This window comes from Eurytemora carolleeae, unplaced genomic scaffold (assembly GCF_000591075.1).
Source record: "Eurytemora carolleeae unplaced genomic scaffold, Eaff_2.0 scaffold378, whole genome shotgun sequence".
In the NCBI taxonomy this organism is placed as follows: Eukaryota; Metazoa; Arthropoda; class Copepoda; order Calanoida; family Temoridae; genus Eurytemora; species Eurytemora carolleeae.
This window is the reverse complement of record NW_019396287.1, coordinates 284,188-298,928: the sequence shown is the minus strand read 5'-3', so window position 1 is coordinate 298,928 and position 14,741 is coordinate 284,188. Positions and strand designations below refer to the sequence as shown.

The following is a 14,741-nucleotide window of genomic DNA, read 5'->3' as shown; positions in this document are numbered from 1 at the left end:
AGTTATTTTGCAAGTTACTTTAAAAGGCGATTATTTGAAGATGTTAAAATCATTAATTATTGAGTTAGAATTTAAATAAAACGCATTTGCGTAATGGTGGCTTGAAACGCAGTGTACTTTGATTGTATATATAACATATATAGCAAGGATGTATTTTACTGTAATACAGCTACATTAATGTATCTCTTAAATTCCTATTATTTCCTGCATTTGTCTTTTGTTCACTTTGGTTTAAATTACGATTTTAGCCATTTGTCATTATAAAGGTCAACCCACTCAATTTAAAATTATAAAACCAAGCTGAAAACATTCCTGTGGTTATCCCGACTTCCCTAATCAAAATTTGAGGCAAATAGGTCCAGGGGTTCAAGAATAATGGAGCGGACAAACAAACAGAGATTTCTACTTTATATATACAATATACAGATCCTAAATGCTTTAAACAAATCTATTCTACGAACAAAAATTAATGTCTTGCTTCTGTATGCAAGATGCATATCTTTATGCCTTGTGTAATATACATGTTACACATATAAATACATCAGAATTTCGTGTTTAGATCAATTTTGAAGCCTGAACAACTGTGTTCCGTGCATGCACAGATCAGGGAAAAGAAACAGGCGGAGAAAGTAAATGAAACAGAAGAAGAGAAAAGGAACAGAAGAAGATTGAAAAGAAACAGAAGAAGATAAAAGAAACAGAAGAAGATTGGAAAATAACAGAAAAAGATTAGAAAAAACAGAAGAAGATTTGAAAAGAAACAGAAGGAGAATAAAAGAAACAGAAAATGATTTGAAACGAAACAGATTACGATTTGAAAAAAGTAACAGAATGAAAAGTGGAAAGAAACAGAAGAAGTATAGAAAAGAAACAGAAGAACATGGTAGAAAACAGAAGAAGATTGGTAGAGAAACAGAAGAAGATTAGAAAAGAAACAGAAGAAGATTGGAATAAAACAGAAGAAGATTGGAAAAGAAACTGAAGAAGATTAGGAAAGAAACAGAAGAAGATTAGAAAAGAAACAGAAGAAGATTGGAATAAAACAGAAGAAGATTGGAAAAGAAACTGAAGAAGATTGGGAAAGAAACAGAAGAAGATTGGAAAAGAAACTGAAGAAGATTGGGAAAGAAACAGAAGAAGATTGGAAAAGAAACAGAAGAAGATTGGAAAAGAAACAGAAGAAGATTGGAAAAGAAACAGAAGAAAATTGTGAAAAGAAAGAGGAGAAAATTTGAAAGAAATAGAAAAAGATTGGAAAAAAAGAAGAAGATTGGAAAAAACAGAAGAAGACTGGAAAAGAAACAGAAGAAGAATAGAAAAGAAACAGAATAAGATTGGAAAAAAACAGAAGATGATCGGAAACGAAACAGATGACGATTTAAAAAGTAACAGAATGAAAAAGGGGAAAAAAGCAAAATAGAAAAAATCAAGAGAAAAGGAGAAGGAGAGAAGAAAAAGAAATGAATGAAAAAATAACAGTTGAATTCTAAATCCTAAATCTGATCAAACATGTCAGCAATATTCTACCTTGAAAATGTTTAATTGTGGTAATTCCTCCATTGTTTCTGAAGCAAGAAATGCCTAGTGTCTAGTGAAGAGACACCACAAATGAAAATGATCAGTTTTCAAAAACAAAAACATGTAAATGAAATTTCTTAAGGGTACGGTTGTGAATCGGATGGAGATTGGTCTGATGTAGCAGCAAAATGGAAAAATAGTTTCGTGAAAATTTCGCATTCCTTTTGAAGAAAAAAAATGCGAAATTGTCGCATATTTTTTTCGCACCGTTTACGTTTTCGTTGGCAATCTTCATTTACGAAATTTCGCAAAAAATCAATACGAAAAATCAATGTCGTTTTTCTTTCGCTGGAAACCCAAGTCCGAGGGTCACAAAAATGTATTTACATTTCCATGCAGTCCCTTTAAGATGGTTGGGTTTGTAAAGATGAGAGTAAAGAATATTTATTGAACGGAGTAAAGCGGAGATTTTGTTCAGTATTCTCCAAACCTCCGTGTAAGACGGAGGTTAGTTCTTCCTCGGGAATGTGACCACAAATATTCTCTTAAAGGATATATAACATTCTCCCTACACAAGTGTTTTCTATATTCATATTTTTAAAATTATTTAATTCCCTTATTTACTCATTCTACTTTTCAACATTTTATTTTCAATCTTAAATTTTAAATTAAGATTTTAACTGTAAAGGACAGAAAAATGTCCCAAAAATTATTAACATTCAGAAATAATTTGCACAAATTGATAGAGGATATAAAGGATGGGTCATAGCATTGCTTCAGTTTTAAACTAAAATTCTTTTATATCTTTTCTCCAGAATTACGAAAGCCAATATGTAACCCTCAATATGTGGGTATTTTTTTATAACCCTCTTTCTACTGACGTATACTCTGCACAAAAAACCCTCAGGGGGGGGGTGGATAAAAACAAAAAAAAACTAAAGAAGGAAACAATACAAATATATGAATTAGTGGTATTATATTGTGACGTAAATACAAAATTAATGCAATTTATTCCTAAAGAAAGCATCAAAATCAAAATGCAACTTTTAATAATACTAGCCTTAGAGGGCGCTTCGCGCCCATCCTCTAAATTAATTGTGAACATGTTCTCTTTGTGTAGATCGTAAAACAAAACAAAAATAATTCGCGGATTTTCACAAAAAATTTCGTGGATTTTCAAAATGTTCAAAAATTTAATGAAGATCGAATTTTGATGGAGACAAATATTTGAAATTTAGATCATTCATAAACCTTCCCTGTGGTCACGTGATGTCACACAAAAAATTTGGGCCCGATCGGTTCAGCCGTTTTGACGTTTATTGGATACAAACAAACAGACAGACAAAAAGACAGACAAGCCAAATTTATATATAGAAGTGACACAGTTTCAATCAAAGGAATTGAGTCTTTGCCACAAAATCTGATTTTCCAATCCCTATATCTTTGCAACCCAATGTCTTAGACCTGATATATTTCAAACTAAGTATATTGTTAGATCAAATAATCTAAGTTAAAAATATCAAAGGTTTACAAAATATATATGGGTTGATATTCATTTATAAATTAAATTTGGCATTCAGAAAAACATACTTTAAGACTCAAGTAGTTTAACATAAATTTTAAAGCTCATTGTAAATCACTGATATTATTTTTTTCGCAATTATCGTGAAGGACATTTTGAATTTAGAAACCTTAGTTAATTCTTATTTTTGTATGTATTGGGTTAAACCAACGAGGTTACAATTAGGGTTTGCAGCGAACGAAATGTTCCGCTAAAAATGCGAAAATTTTTGTTCGCATTTCGCAAACTTTTTCACGAAATTTCGCAATTTTTCGCGAAAAATGAAAGAAGCGAAAAAAATGCGAAAACGGTGCGAAATTTCGCGAAAATATTTTCGGGAAATGCGAAAATTTTGTGAAAATGTTTTTGGGAAAAAATTCCGAGGAAGCATTAAGTGTCATAGCTGCAATAATTAATGCGCAAAAAAAACTTGTGGAATTCTCTGATCTGATAGCTCAATAATAAATAAATATAAATATTAATAATTTCTCTTCCTTTAATAAATGTTTGATGAAGAGAATTTCTCAGTTCTGTCCGTCCACATACATTCACCTATGACTATGAGCCAGCAAATTAAAAATCCTTATTTTTTGCGAAATTTTCGCTTCAATTTTTTGCGAAATTTTGGCATCATTTTTTTGCATTTTTCGCGAAATTTTGGCTTTTTCTATTTCGCAAAAATTTCGCATTTTTTTTGAAAAAGATTAAAGCGAAATTTCGCAAATAAAGTGAAAATTTTTCCATTTTTCGCGAGCGAACGAAATGCGAAAAAATGCTAAATTTGCGTGAAACAATTTTTCTTTTTCGCTGCAAACCCTAGTTATAATATGATCCAGCCCCCCTAAACACTTTTAAATAGAATATGCACATAATATAACAAATTTCATAAAAAAAGTTAAAGATTTAGAAAGTGTGTTTTGTCCGTGTAACATTTATGAATAGATGGCCTAAATATTTGTCCCATTATCTAATATAGGAAGTGCTGCGTACACAACAGTTTATCACTTTATCAGATTAATAGATATATATATAGCTAGAGACATATAGATATATAGATATATATAGATATATTAATATATGGATAGATTGATAGATTTCACACAACGTTTGCATAACAAAATAAATAATTATATTAAGAAAAAAAACCAGGCTACATATACCTACCTTTTAGTTAAAATTATGTTGTGTCAACACTTTTCAATTAGATTTATGCTTTTTTACATGTTTCATTTTCCCCCTGTTCTTTTATCAACTCTTATATTTGTTTCATAACAAACATGTTATTTCGTTCTTGTAAAAGTAAGTGATCCATCTTACACTTTGTCTGGTCATTGTTAAATTTTGTCTGGTTCATGATAAACTTTGTATTGTTCATGAGAAAGTTTCTCTTATTCATGGTAAACTTTGTCTGGATCATTGTAAACTTTGTCTGGTTCATGATAAACTTTGTCTGGTTCATGATAAACTTTGTCTGGTTCATGATAAACTTTGTCTGGTTCATAATAAACTTTGTCTAGTACATGAGAAACTTTGTTTGATCATAAAAAAAATGTGTCTGGTTCATGAGAAACTTTGTCTGGTTGATGATAAACTTTGTTTGGCTCATTTTAAATTTTGTCTGCAATGATAAACTTTGTCTGATCATGACAAATCTTGTCTGATCATGAGAAACTCTGTCTGATAAAAATAAACCTTGTCTGATGATGATAAACTTTGTCCGATCATGATAAACCTTGTCTGATGATGATAAACTTTGTCTGATCATGATAAACCTTGTCTGATCATGATAAACTTTGTTTGATCATGATAAACCTTGTCTGATCATGATAAACTTTGTCTTATCATGTGAAACCTTGTCTGATCATGATAAAATTTGTCTGATTCATGATAAATCTTGTCTGATATCATGATAATTTTTTTCTGATCATGAAAAAAAAACAATACAAAAGTCCTTGGTTATTTTTTCTGATTGTATAGGAGAGAATTAGTGTGTTTTTCTCAATATTTAATCAAGGAATAATATGTAGAGAAGAGACAGGGACTGGGTTTTTTCAATGTTTAGTCAAGAAATAAAATGAAGAGAAGAGACAGGGACTGGGTTTTCTCCATGCTTAATCAAGAAATAAAATGTGGAGGAGAGACAGTGACTGGGTTTTCTCAATGTTTAATCAAGGAATAAAATTAAGAGAAGAGACAGGGACTGGATATTGTCTATTCAAGTTAAATGTACAGAAACTTTAATTCTATTGTAATACAACTTAAAGGGAACGTTCTAGATTTTAAAAGAAATAATAATGAATTATAAAAATTGTTGAAAACTAAAATAAAGAAATGTTAAATAAGAAAAATAGTTTGTTTCTTTATAAAAACGAATTTTATTATTTTTACTCGTTTTAGAATTTTTTATCCTGGAAAGTTTTTATGTGACAACCTATTTTTACGGTTTTGTGGACACACAGTCAGACAGACAGACAGACAGGTACATACATAAATAAATAGATGTAGATACAAGACTAAAGATATTGGCAATTTTTCCAGTAAATAAACCTTATTCATAAATATAGGTTTACACCAACCTTAATACTTCCGGATATCTTCTTCCGGAAAACGTATTTATCCCCCATACCCCCGCCCCCTAAAAACCCTTACCGTTGGCGAAGCAGAGGAATTCGAAAATAAACGGAAGAGTCCGTTAACGAAATAGATTAGCCGTTTTTGAAAGAAGAAAAAACGGTTGAAAACAAAACGCAACGGATGGTTTACTAAAAAACGGTAACTTTCGTTCTTTTTTGTAATGTTGGACCTGTAAAGATTTGTTTTTTGAAATTTGGTGATGGCTTAAGCCGTAAATCCAATTTGATAAACTGTTAACGATTTGTTTATGGAAATTTTTGAGTTTTGGCAAACCGTTAACACTGTTAATACTACAAACAACCGTTAACAGCTTGCATCATTAACGATTTGTCAAATCGTTAATGAAAATTGTTTTGCACTTTGCGCAATTTCTGAACAGCTCATCCCGTTAATTACAGAAACAAGCGTAAACGTCAGAGAATCTTCCGTTAACGCTGTTTTATAAATTAAGATCGTTAACTAGCAGTAACTTTTAAAAAACGGAAACGAACGTTTTCTCACCTTTAGAACTAATGGCTATCTGAAATTTTTCTTTCTTAACGGTTGGAAATAACCGTTAATTGAAACGGCTAGAAAAAGTTGGAGCATGCCCAGTTCTACTCTCCCCCCCCCCCCCCCCCCCCTACTCTTTTAGAATATGAAAAACTAGCAAAAGTGCTAAGATAGAGTTTCCCATCGAATTTTAAAAAAAACACATAAAACAACCACCTACAATTACGATATATTGAGTATTGACGAATATCACGCACCTCTTTCCCTTTAGTAAAAGTAAATTCAACCTGTATGAAGCATAAAGTTGACCGCATCAACCTTGTTACACCGGCTAGTCCTGTCCATAGAGCTAGGTACTGTAAAAACTGGGACCGGAAAGGTTGACTCGGCTCGGAAATTCAAATGTACTAGGGCTGCCCGTGATATACACGATGACCCAAAAAGACGGGATTAAAGTTTTTCAGGTCTTTTTATCGTAAAAAGACTTGAAAATAAATTCTATTGAAAAGTTTTTAATTTTGAGTTAAAAATCAAAATTAGGGTCTTCATTTATTAATATAATTATTAATAATCGGCATTATATATCTATATAATCAAACAAGACATTCGTATATATATGTTGCGTATAGCCGGCCTAACGGCTGGACTGATTGGACTAAAATTTTTTGTGGACACTTGTGGCCTGGGGGTGTAATAGGCTAAAAATAGAAATTTTTGTTCAACATTTTTTTATTTTTTTTTCACGGGCCCTTCAGCTAATTATCTATATGATAAAACAAGACATTCGTATATATGTTGCATATAGCCGGCCCAACGGCTGGACCGAATGGGCTGAAATTTAGTGTGGACACTCTTAGGTGGCCGGAGGATGATAAAGGTTAAAAAATTTGAACATTTTTTGAGCATTTTTTTTCAAAAAAAAATTCTCCACCGGCATCGTCGGGCCCTTCAGGCAGTATATTATATTATATATAATTATTAATCAATTGTTTCCAATGTTTAATGTCTAGTTTCTAATATCTATTTTACAAGTCTAGTATCTAGAATCTACAAAATTTAAATTGTTTTGAAAGCAAACATGGCGTGAGAAATGAACAGTTGATTCACAGAAGAATATCCTTTAAATGTGTTTTTAATACTATCTAACATCACATAAGCTGTATCCAGTGTCTGGAGGAATCGTAAAAGTAATACATTAACAGCTATGAAGAACGGAATGGAAGATATGGAGCACAATAAGAGAGAGCAGACATCTTCTAGCTATTTAATTTTGATTTTTATCAATACATTAATATATATATATAATTTGGCTCTGACATAAAAATGACCAAATTCCCTAAAATAAATCCGCCGCGCTTCGCGCGCAATGATTAAATTATTTCCCCCTTCCTGAAAAATATCGTAAGCCGCCCCTGAGTAAAAGAATAATGTTTTCTACGCATTTGTTTCAGAAAATGACAGTTTTATGGGCTCTTGTATTGCTTACACATGCGGCAGGTAAAATTACAATTTGCATATTTGCATCATTTGCATAAAGAACTTTCTGGGGAGAAAAAATCAATAAAATTTAATAAGCAGAACGTTTTTAGATTATCTTAAAGCCAAATACACCATTTTGATCAGCATATATATTTATGGGCTTTTGAATGAGAGGCAAAGATAAAGATTGTTTTTTTTCTATTTTTAGCCTGAAAAGGCCATAATCTTAACAATTATGGGTCGATTTTGTAGAAAATAGTAAAAACCTGACAGGAGCATTTACTAAACGAATTACCAAATCTGTTTATCATGATTGTAAGATAATTAATAGATGTTTTGAATCCGACCATGGGAGAAACTTAAATGGGCTTTTTGCATATATTTCTTTATGCGCATAGAGCTAAATAACCTACAAACCAAGCCACATTTTGCTTTTTCAATTATTTTTTCTCAGTTTTTAGTTCTTAATGTGAATTAACCAATATTTGGTCAAGGAAAAATATAAAATGATCAGATTTTTTGAACAATTTGAAAAATCTAAAAGACCAAATATTTGAGTAGTGTGTAGTGTAAGTATGTACAAAAAGGAAAAATAAACCGTTCAAGAACATTTTAATTATTGACTTTTCACTGTTCACATTGTTTATGTATTGTTTACGTGCAGTGCTGAGTGATTGTAATCCTGACGCAAAGCGTTTGTACGACGAGATCCTGAGTAACTATAACAAGCTGGTTAGGCCGGTCAAAAACGTGACTGACTCGGTCACGGTCAAATTCAAGCTAAAGCTCTCGCAACTTATTGACGTGGTAATTTTTTAAATTCTTAATTTCTTGAAAATCTTAAAATATGATAGATAATCACTATAATTAATACCATCATTATTATTAACATAGCTATTTATTAATATTATTATTATAATTATTATTTTGATTATAATCATCATTGTTATAATTATAATTATTATTATTATTATTATTATTGTTTGAAAAAGTGAAAGAAAATGTCGACATTCTTTGATTGCAAGTAATTAATGCGCGCCATTAGTTTTCCAAATTGTCTTACTTATTAGGTAATATTATTTCTAGCCGAAATTGTTTGCAATTGAAACTAGAATAAAGCTACTAATATTTTTACTTAGAATCTACCATTCTAAATAGTTTTACTTAGAATCTACCATTCTAAATAGTTTTACATAGAATCTACCATTCTAAATAGTTTTAGTAAGAATCTACAATTCTAAATAGTTTTACTTAGAATCTACCATTCTAAATAGTTTTAATTAGAATCTACCATTCTAAATAGTTTTACTTAGAATCTACCATTCTAAATAGTTTTACTTAGAATCTACAATTCTAAATAGTTTTTCTTACAATATAAAATTCTACTAATCTTTTTACTTAATCTACCATTGTAAAATATTTTTACTTCCAATCTACAATTCCACTAATATTTTACTTACAATCTGCCATTCTACTAATATTTTCAATTATGATCTACTAGTATACTAATATTTTTACTTACAATCTACCATTCTTTTAATATGTTTACTTAAAATCTATAATTTTACTAATATCTTACTGACTATAATTCTGCTAGTATTTTCGCGTTACGTTCCCCTTATACTTTTGCGTAGAATTTACAACCATTGATTTTGATACTTGTCTATTCTATTATTTCTCTATCAATTCGTTTTGCGAAAAATATGCAACTGTACAATCCTTTTTGCGTAGAATCTAAAACTACTCTATTCAAATGATACGCGACGCTAAAGCTTTCGCGCATAGCACATGTCTTTTGCATTATATTACTAATATAAAATTATTTTTGCGTAGAATCTGCGTAATCAGATTATGACGACTAACCTGTGGGTGGAACAGTACTGGTATGATCACAAGTTGGTCTGGTCACCAGAGGTGAGATATTTACCAGAATTAAAAAGAAGTGTTTAAAAACTCTTGAGGGCTAAGAGTTTGTTAAGATTTGCTAAGAAGCAGTCAAGAATTGAACATCAGCTGTTAAGACGTTGAAAAGTAGCCAGTTAGACTTTTCAAGGCTAAAACAGTGTTATGGCTTTTTAAGGCTAAAATGTTGTTATGAATTTCAAGGCTAAAATGTTGTTATGAATTTCAAGGCTAAAATGTTGTTATGAATTTCAAGGCTAAAATGTTGTTATGAATTTCAAGGCTAAAATGTTAAAAGATTTTCTTAAAAATCCCTGAAGACTTTAAAATGAATCTGTAAAGATTTTTGAAAACTTTTCATTGCAAGAAGCAGTTTACATATGTTAAAGAAGGCGTTAAGACTTTTAAAGAAATTTGTAAAACGTTTTGAAGAAGTCGACGTTTTGAAGAATCTGGACAGACTTTAAAAAAGAAGTTGTAAATACTTTTTTTAAGTCGGTGAGAACGTTTAAAAGACTTTTAAAATAAGCTCCATCAAACATTTCATTTATTGGCGGATGGCATTGAGACTTTTTAACACTTTAAAATGAAGCTGGCCAGACTTTCAAGACATTTAAAAGTAAATGTCCAGACTTTTGAAAAAGCTTTTCAAATTATTTTGTACAACAGTTGATCTTTTTCTGTATTATTTATATAAGTTGAAAGTTTTCAAGTTCAAAGATTTTTGTTTAATAAAATACAATGTGTTTTCCACAAAAATTATATTTAGTTTTATTTCTATTAAAGAAAGTAGACAAAATTTACCATTTAGATAGTTATATTCAAAGCCGCATTCTAAGTGGTTAACCCTGTATTTTAAAGTTGAATTGGTATCTGAACAGTGAAGTCGTACATAAAAGCTTCGTTTGTTAATAACGTCCTGCTCAGTGTACATAAGTCACACAATATAAATTAATTCAATGAATCAATACTTATTTGCGACATTACTGAATAAAAACTCCATTTTATTTCAGGAGTTTGGCGGAGTAGACATGCTTCATGTACCCTCTACACACATCTGGTTACCTGATATTGTACTGTACAACAAGTAAGTAAAGGTTATTGTACTGTACACCAAGTATAAGTAAAGTTATTGTACTGTACAACAGGTAATTAAAGATTATAGTACTGTACAACAAAAAATAAAATGTTATTGTACAGGATGTCCCAATAAACATGGGAATTCAGAGACGAATTCGATATCGTCTTTGTTATGAATTAGCATTGTAATACCTAATTTCAAAAATCGTAATGTTATTATGTCTGCTAGAGTTTATTTTATGAAAACGGTGAATGGCTGAAAGATGTGTCTAGACGAAGTACACCCTTATGCAGTCAAAACATAAACAAACAAAATGTGAACATAGCAGACGAAACAGATTACAACTTTCTAAGTAGGTATCACTATACTAAATCAAAAACTTATTAAAAAAGACGATATCGAATTTGTCACTGAATTCCCATGTTTATTGGGACACCCTGTACTGTACAACAAGTAAGTAAAGGTTATTGTACTGTACAACAAATATTAGTAAAGTTATTGTACTGTACAACAGGTAATTAAAGGTAATTATAGTACTGTAAAACAAAATATTAAATGTTATTGTACTGTACAACCATACAGTAAAGGTTTTTTTACTGTATAACAGGTAAGTAAAGTTATTATACTGTGCAACAAGTCGGTAAAGGTTATTGTACTGTACAACAAGTATAAGTAAAATTATTATACTGTGCAACAAGTCGGTAAAGGTTANTGGCAGGTTCGAATCTAGTTTCCGATAGCATTTGTTTTCAATGCTGATCACTTTTTTTTAGTGGTGATAATATTTACTTTTAGAGCTAATAGCATTTATTTTCAGAGCTTAAAGTTTTTTTTTCAGAGCTTAAAGTATTTATATTCAGAGCTTAAAGTATTCATTTTCAGAGCTTAAAGTATTTATATTCAGAGCTGATAACATTTATTTTCAAGCTGATATTGTTAATTTTCAGAGCTGATATTATTTACTTTCAGAGTTATGAAAGCATTTATTTTCAGTGCTGGCTGATAGCATTTATTTTCAGTGCTGATAGCATTTTTTCAGTGCTGATAGCATTTATTTTTAGAGCTGATAGCATTTATTTTTAGTGCTGATAGCATTTTTTTCAGAGCTGATAGTATTTATTTTCAGAGATGGTAGCATTTATCTTCATTGCTGATAGCATTTATTTTCGTAGCTGATAGCATTTATTTTCAGAGATTATAGCATTTATTTTCAGAGATTATAGCATTTATTTTCAGAGATTATAGCATTTATTTTCAGTGCTGATAGCATTTATTTTCAGAGATTATAGCATTTATTTTCAGAGATGATAGTATTTTTTTCAGTGCTGATAGTATTTATTTTCAATGCTGATAGCATTTATTTTCAGTGCTGATAACATTTATTTTTAGTGCTGATAACATTTATTTTTAGCGCTGACAGCATTTATTTTCAATGCTGATGACATTTATCTTCAGCGCCGATAATATATATTTTTAGTGCTGATAACATTTATTTTCAGTGCTGATGGGAATTTTGAAGTGACACTTGCAACAAAAGCTACGCTTTACCACTCAGGTCTCAATATTTTTTTATTTTAATTAGAATTATTTTTAGGAATTATTTATTTATCAATCTTTTAAACCTGAGAAAAATTTCTTTAACTTAATTGTTTGACAAATTTATCTAAACAAGCTTTAATTTCACTTTGTATCTTTACTAAGCAATATGTCAACCCTAGGAATAGGAGTAGGAGTAGGAGTAGGATGTGCATCGTTTTCTTTTTATAAAGAATTTTTTGTGAACGATTGTAACGTTAAGAAAAATTAACAAAAAATGAAGTAACAAAGGAATCGTTCATTGAATTAAAATCCCGATCGTTCTCTCCAGGATCGTGTTAACTATGTTTATTTATTTATCTATGGTTAACTATTGTTCGATTTTATTGAATGAACGATATCTCTAAACGAACTAAAATTAACGATGACAAATCGAGCAATTCAAATTTTCACTGAATGATTTTGAAAAATTGGGTCGTTAACGAATTTTGAACGAATGAATTGTAATTGTCTGTTTTACGGTTTGTTGTATCAAATAAACGGCGAAAGAGGCGCGCTAAGCAACCTGAAATCCTAAAATCAGAAAGCTTATAATTCAAAGTAAACCTCCATGGTTTCTGACAAAACTATATTTAAATACTATAGGGCTGTCACAACAAATATTTAATATTATGGAAGATATAAATTAGAACATTATATTTAACCTTTCTTAAAGATCTATCTATCTATCTATCTATCTAACTATCCTTCTATCTAACTATCTAACTATCTATCTATCTCGGGAAACTATAAAGTACAATTACAATTTGGTGAGGGGGGGAAATGGAAGCACCAAACGTTTTATTAATTGTTTCCATTCAAAACTCCTTCTACTTTTTCCATCTCCTTCTTAACCTATTCTACGTTGTTGTTAGGTTTTATAAGATTTAGAAACTCTTACATTTCATAATTTTCTATTTCATTTTTTTTAATCATTTAAAGTCTGGGTGTTTGTCAATAAATGTTAGATTAGTCTACATGAAGAAATTAATAGAAGATTTATTTTTATTTTTGTATTTTTAATAAACAAAATGAATTATTTTTTGATCGATTAACACTTTTCTTGTTTATGATTATCATCAGTTTGGAAAATTTGTTAAAAAGTTAGTGAAGAGTGAATATGGTGCCACCTAACTTTAATACTTTTTACAAGAAAGTTTCAGAACCCTTCAAACTTCTAACTGTTGTATGTCTAGGATCCAGAATTTTTGCCATGCAAAATCATTGAGAAGGCGAGATAGATTTTTCTAATCCGTACCTAAGGGAACTGTAGAGAGTGCATGGCATGTCTGATTCACATCACATTATTTGTCACATCTAGTGTGCAAACATATCAATAATTTTGATCATTTCAATTTGATCAAAGAAAAACATGGAGAAAATATTTTGAATTAACTATTTTTTAATCTAGAAAAAAAACGATATCTTGCACCTTAAATATCAGATAAGGGTACCATTGTGAATTGGACTTGTCCCTCTTTATCAGGAAAACTTAACTTGCAAATTTACAAGAAAAGTCTCTTTAAAGAACCATTATTTTTTCTTCGATCAGAGCTGAAAACTTTAAAATGCGATATCCTTTATCCCGATCTGTTAATTAATCTGGAGATTAATAACAAGAGAAGAACAAGCATTATTTAATCTGGAGATTAATAAAAAGAGAAGATCAAGCAATGATCTTGATATCCACCATCCAAAAGTTTTCAGCTCAGGCAAATCTTGTGTGTCGAAGTTAACATTTTACACTCGAATGTACTAGAAGCTGTAATGTTTGAAGAATATAATTATTATGGAACTGAGTCACAAACTCAAATTTTATAGATCATATATGTTTGGAGGCATGATTCACTTTAAACTAACTACAAAGAAGTATCTACATCCTGTCTCTATCGACATATGTTTAGTCATAGTTTAATCTCTTATTCAAAATTTGTCAAAAATACTTAAATACAATTAAACCGTTTGAATACATAGTACAACAAAAACATATAAAATAGCAAATACGAAAATTTCCATTGAATAACAACTGGGTTCTAAATTTCAGACTCACTGGACTTTAAACCAGGACAACTAGTTTACTGTGGAATTTGCACACCTTTGATATTTCCAACTATTTTATCTAATAGTATGTATAATTTTCCTTATAAAAGGTCTACGACATTGGTTTGCGAAGGGATTAAAACTTTTTTTGGCAAAACTTTGTTTCTTTGTCAGATCTGCATGCATCCTTTCATATTAATATCCTTGAACTTTAAACTAGGATACCTCATACTAATATACAATCAAACTTATAGTTATGATTTAACTAGCCTATTTACTCCTACTTTTAGCTGACTTTTTGGTATACAAAAAAATTGTATTATTTTTGGAAATATATTGTTTTGTATTAATTGCAAATAAATATTAATTGCTAATGAGCATTAATTGCAAATAAGTATTAATTGCAAACTTGTAAATGAGAATTAATTGAAAATGAGTATTAATTTCAAATAAGTATTA

The 14,741-nt window shown here is 30.1% G+C and overlaps 1 protein-coding gene across 1 annotated transcript in view; it reads left to right on the top strand.

The window, feature by feature from the left end:
- The first annotated feature begins 7,660 nt into the window (after positions 1–7,660).
- The window catches only part of LOC111700183 (acetylcholine receptor subunit alpha-like), a 32,366-nt gene continuing 25,285 nt past the window's right edge, over positions 7,661–14,741 (top strand). The window contains exons 1-5 of the mRNA XM_023471022.1: positions 7,661–7,702; positions 8,349–8,491; positions 9,518–9,598; positions 10,600–10,673; positions 12,167–12,222. Coding sequence (XP_023326790.1) covers positions 9,536–9,598; positions 10,600–10,673; positions 12,167–12,222 — 193 coding nt within the window. The 5' untranslated portion in view covers positions 7,661–7,702; positions 8,349–8,491; positions 9,518–9,535. The remainder of the gene's footprint in view (positions 7,703–8,348; positions 8,492–9,517; positions 9,599–10,599; positions 10,674–12,166; positions 12,223–14,741) is intronic.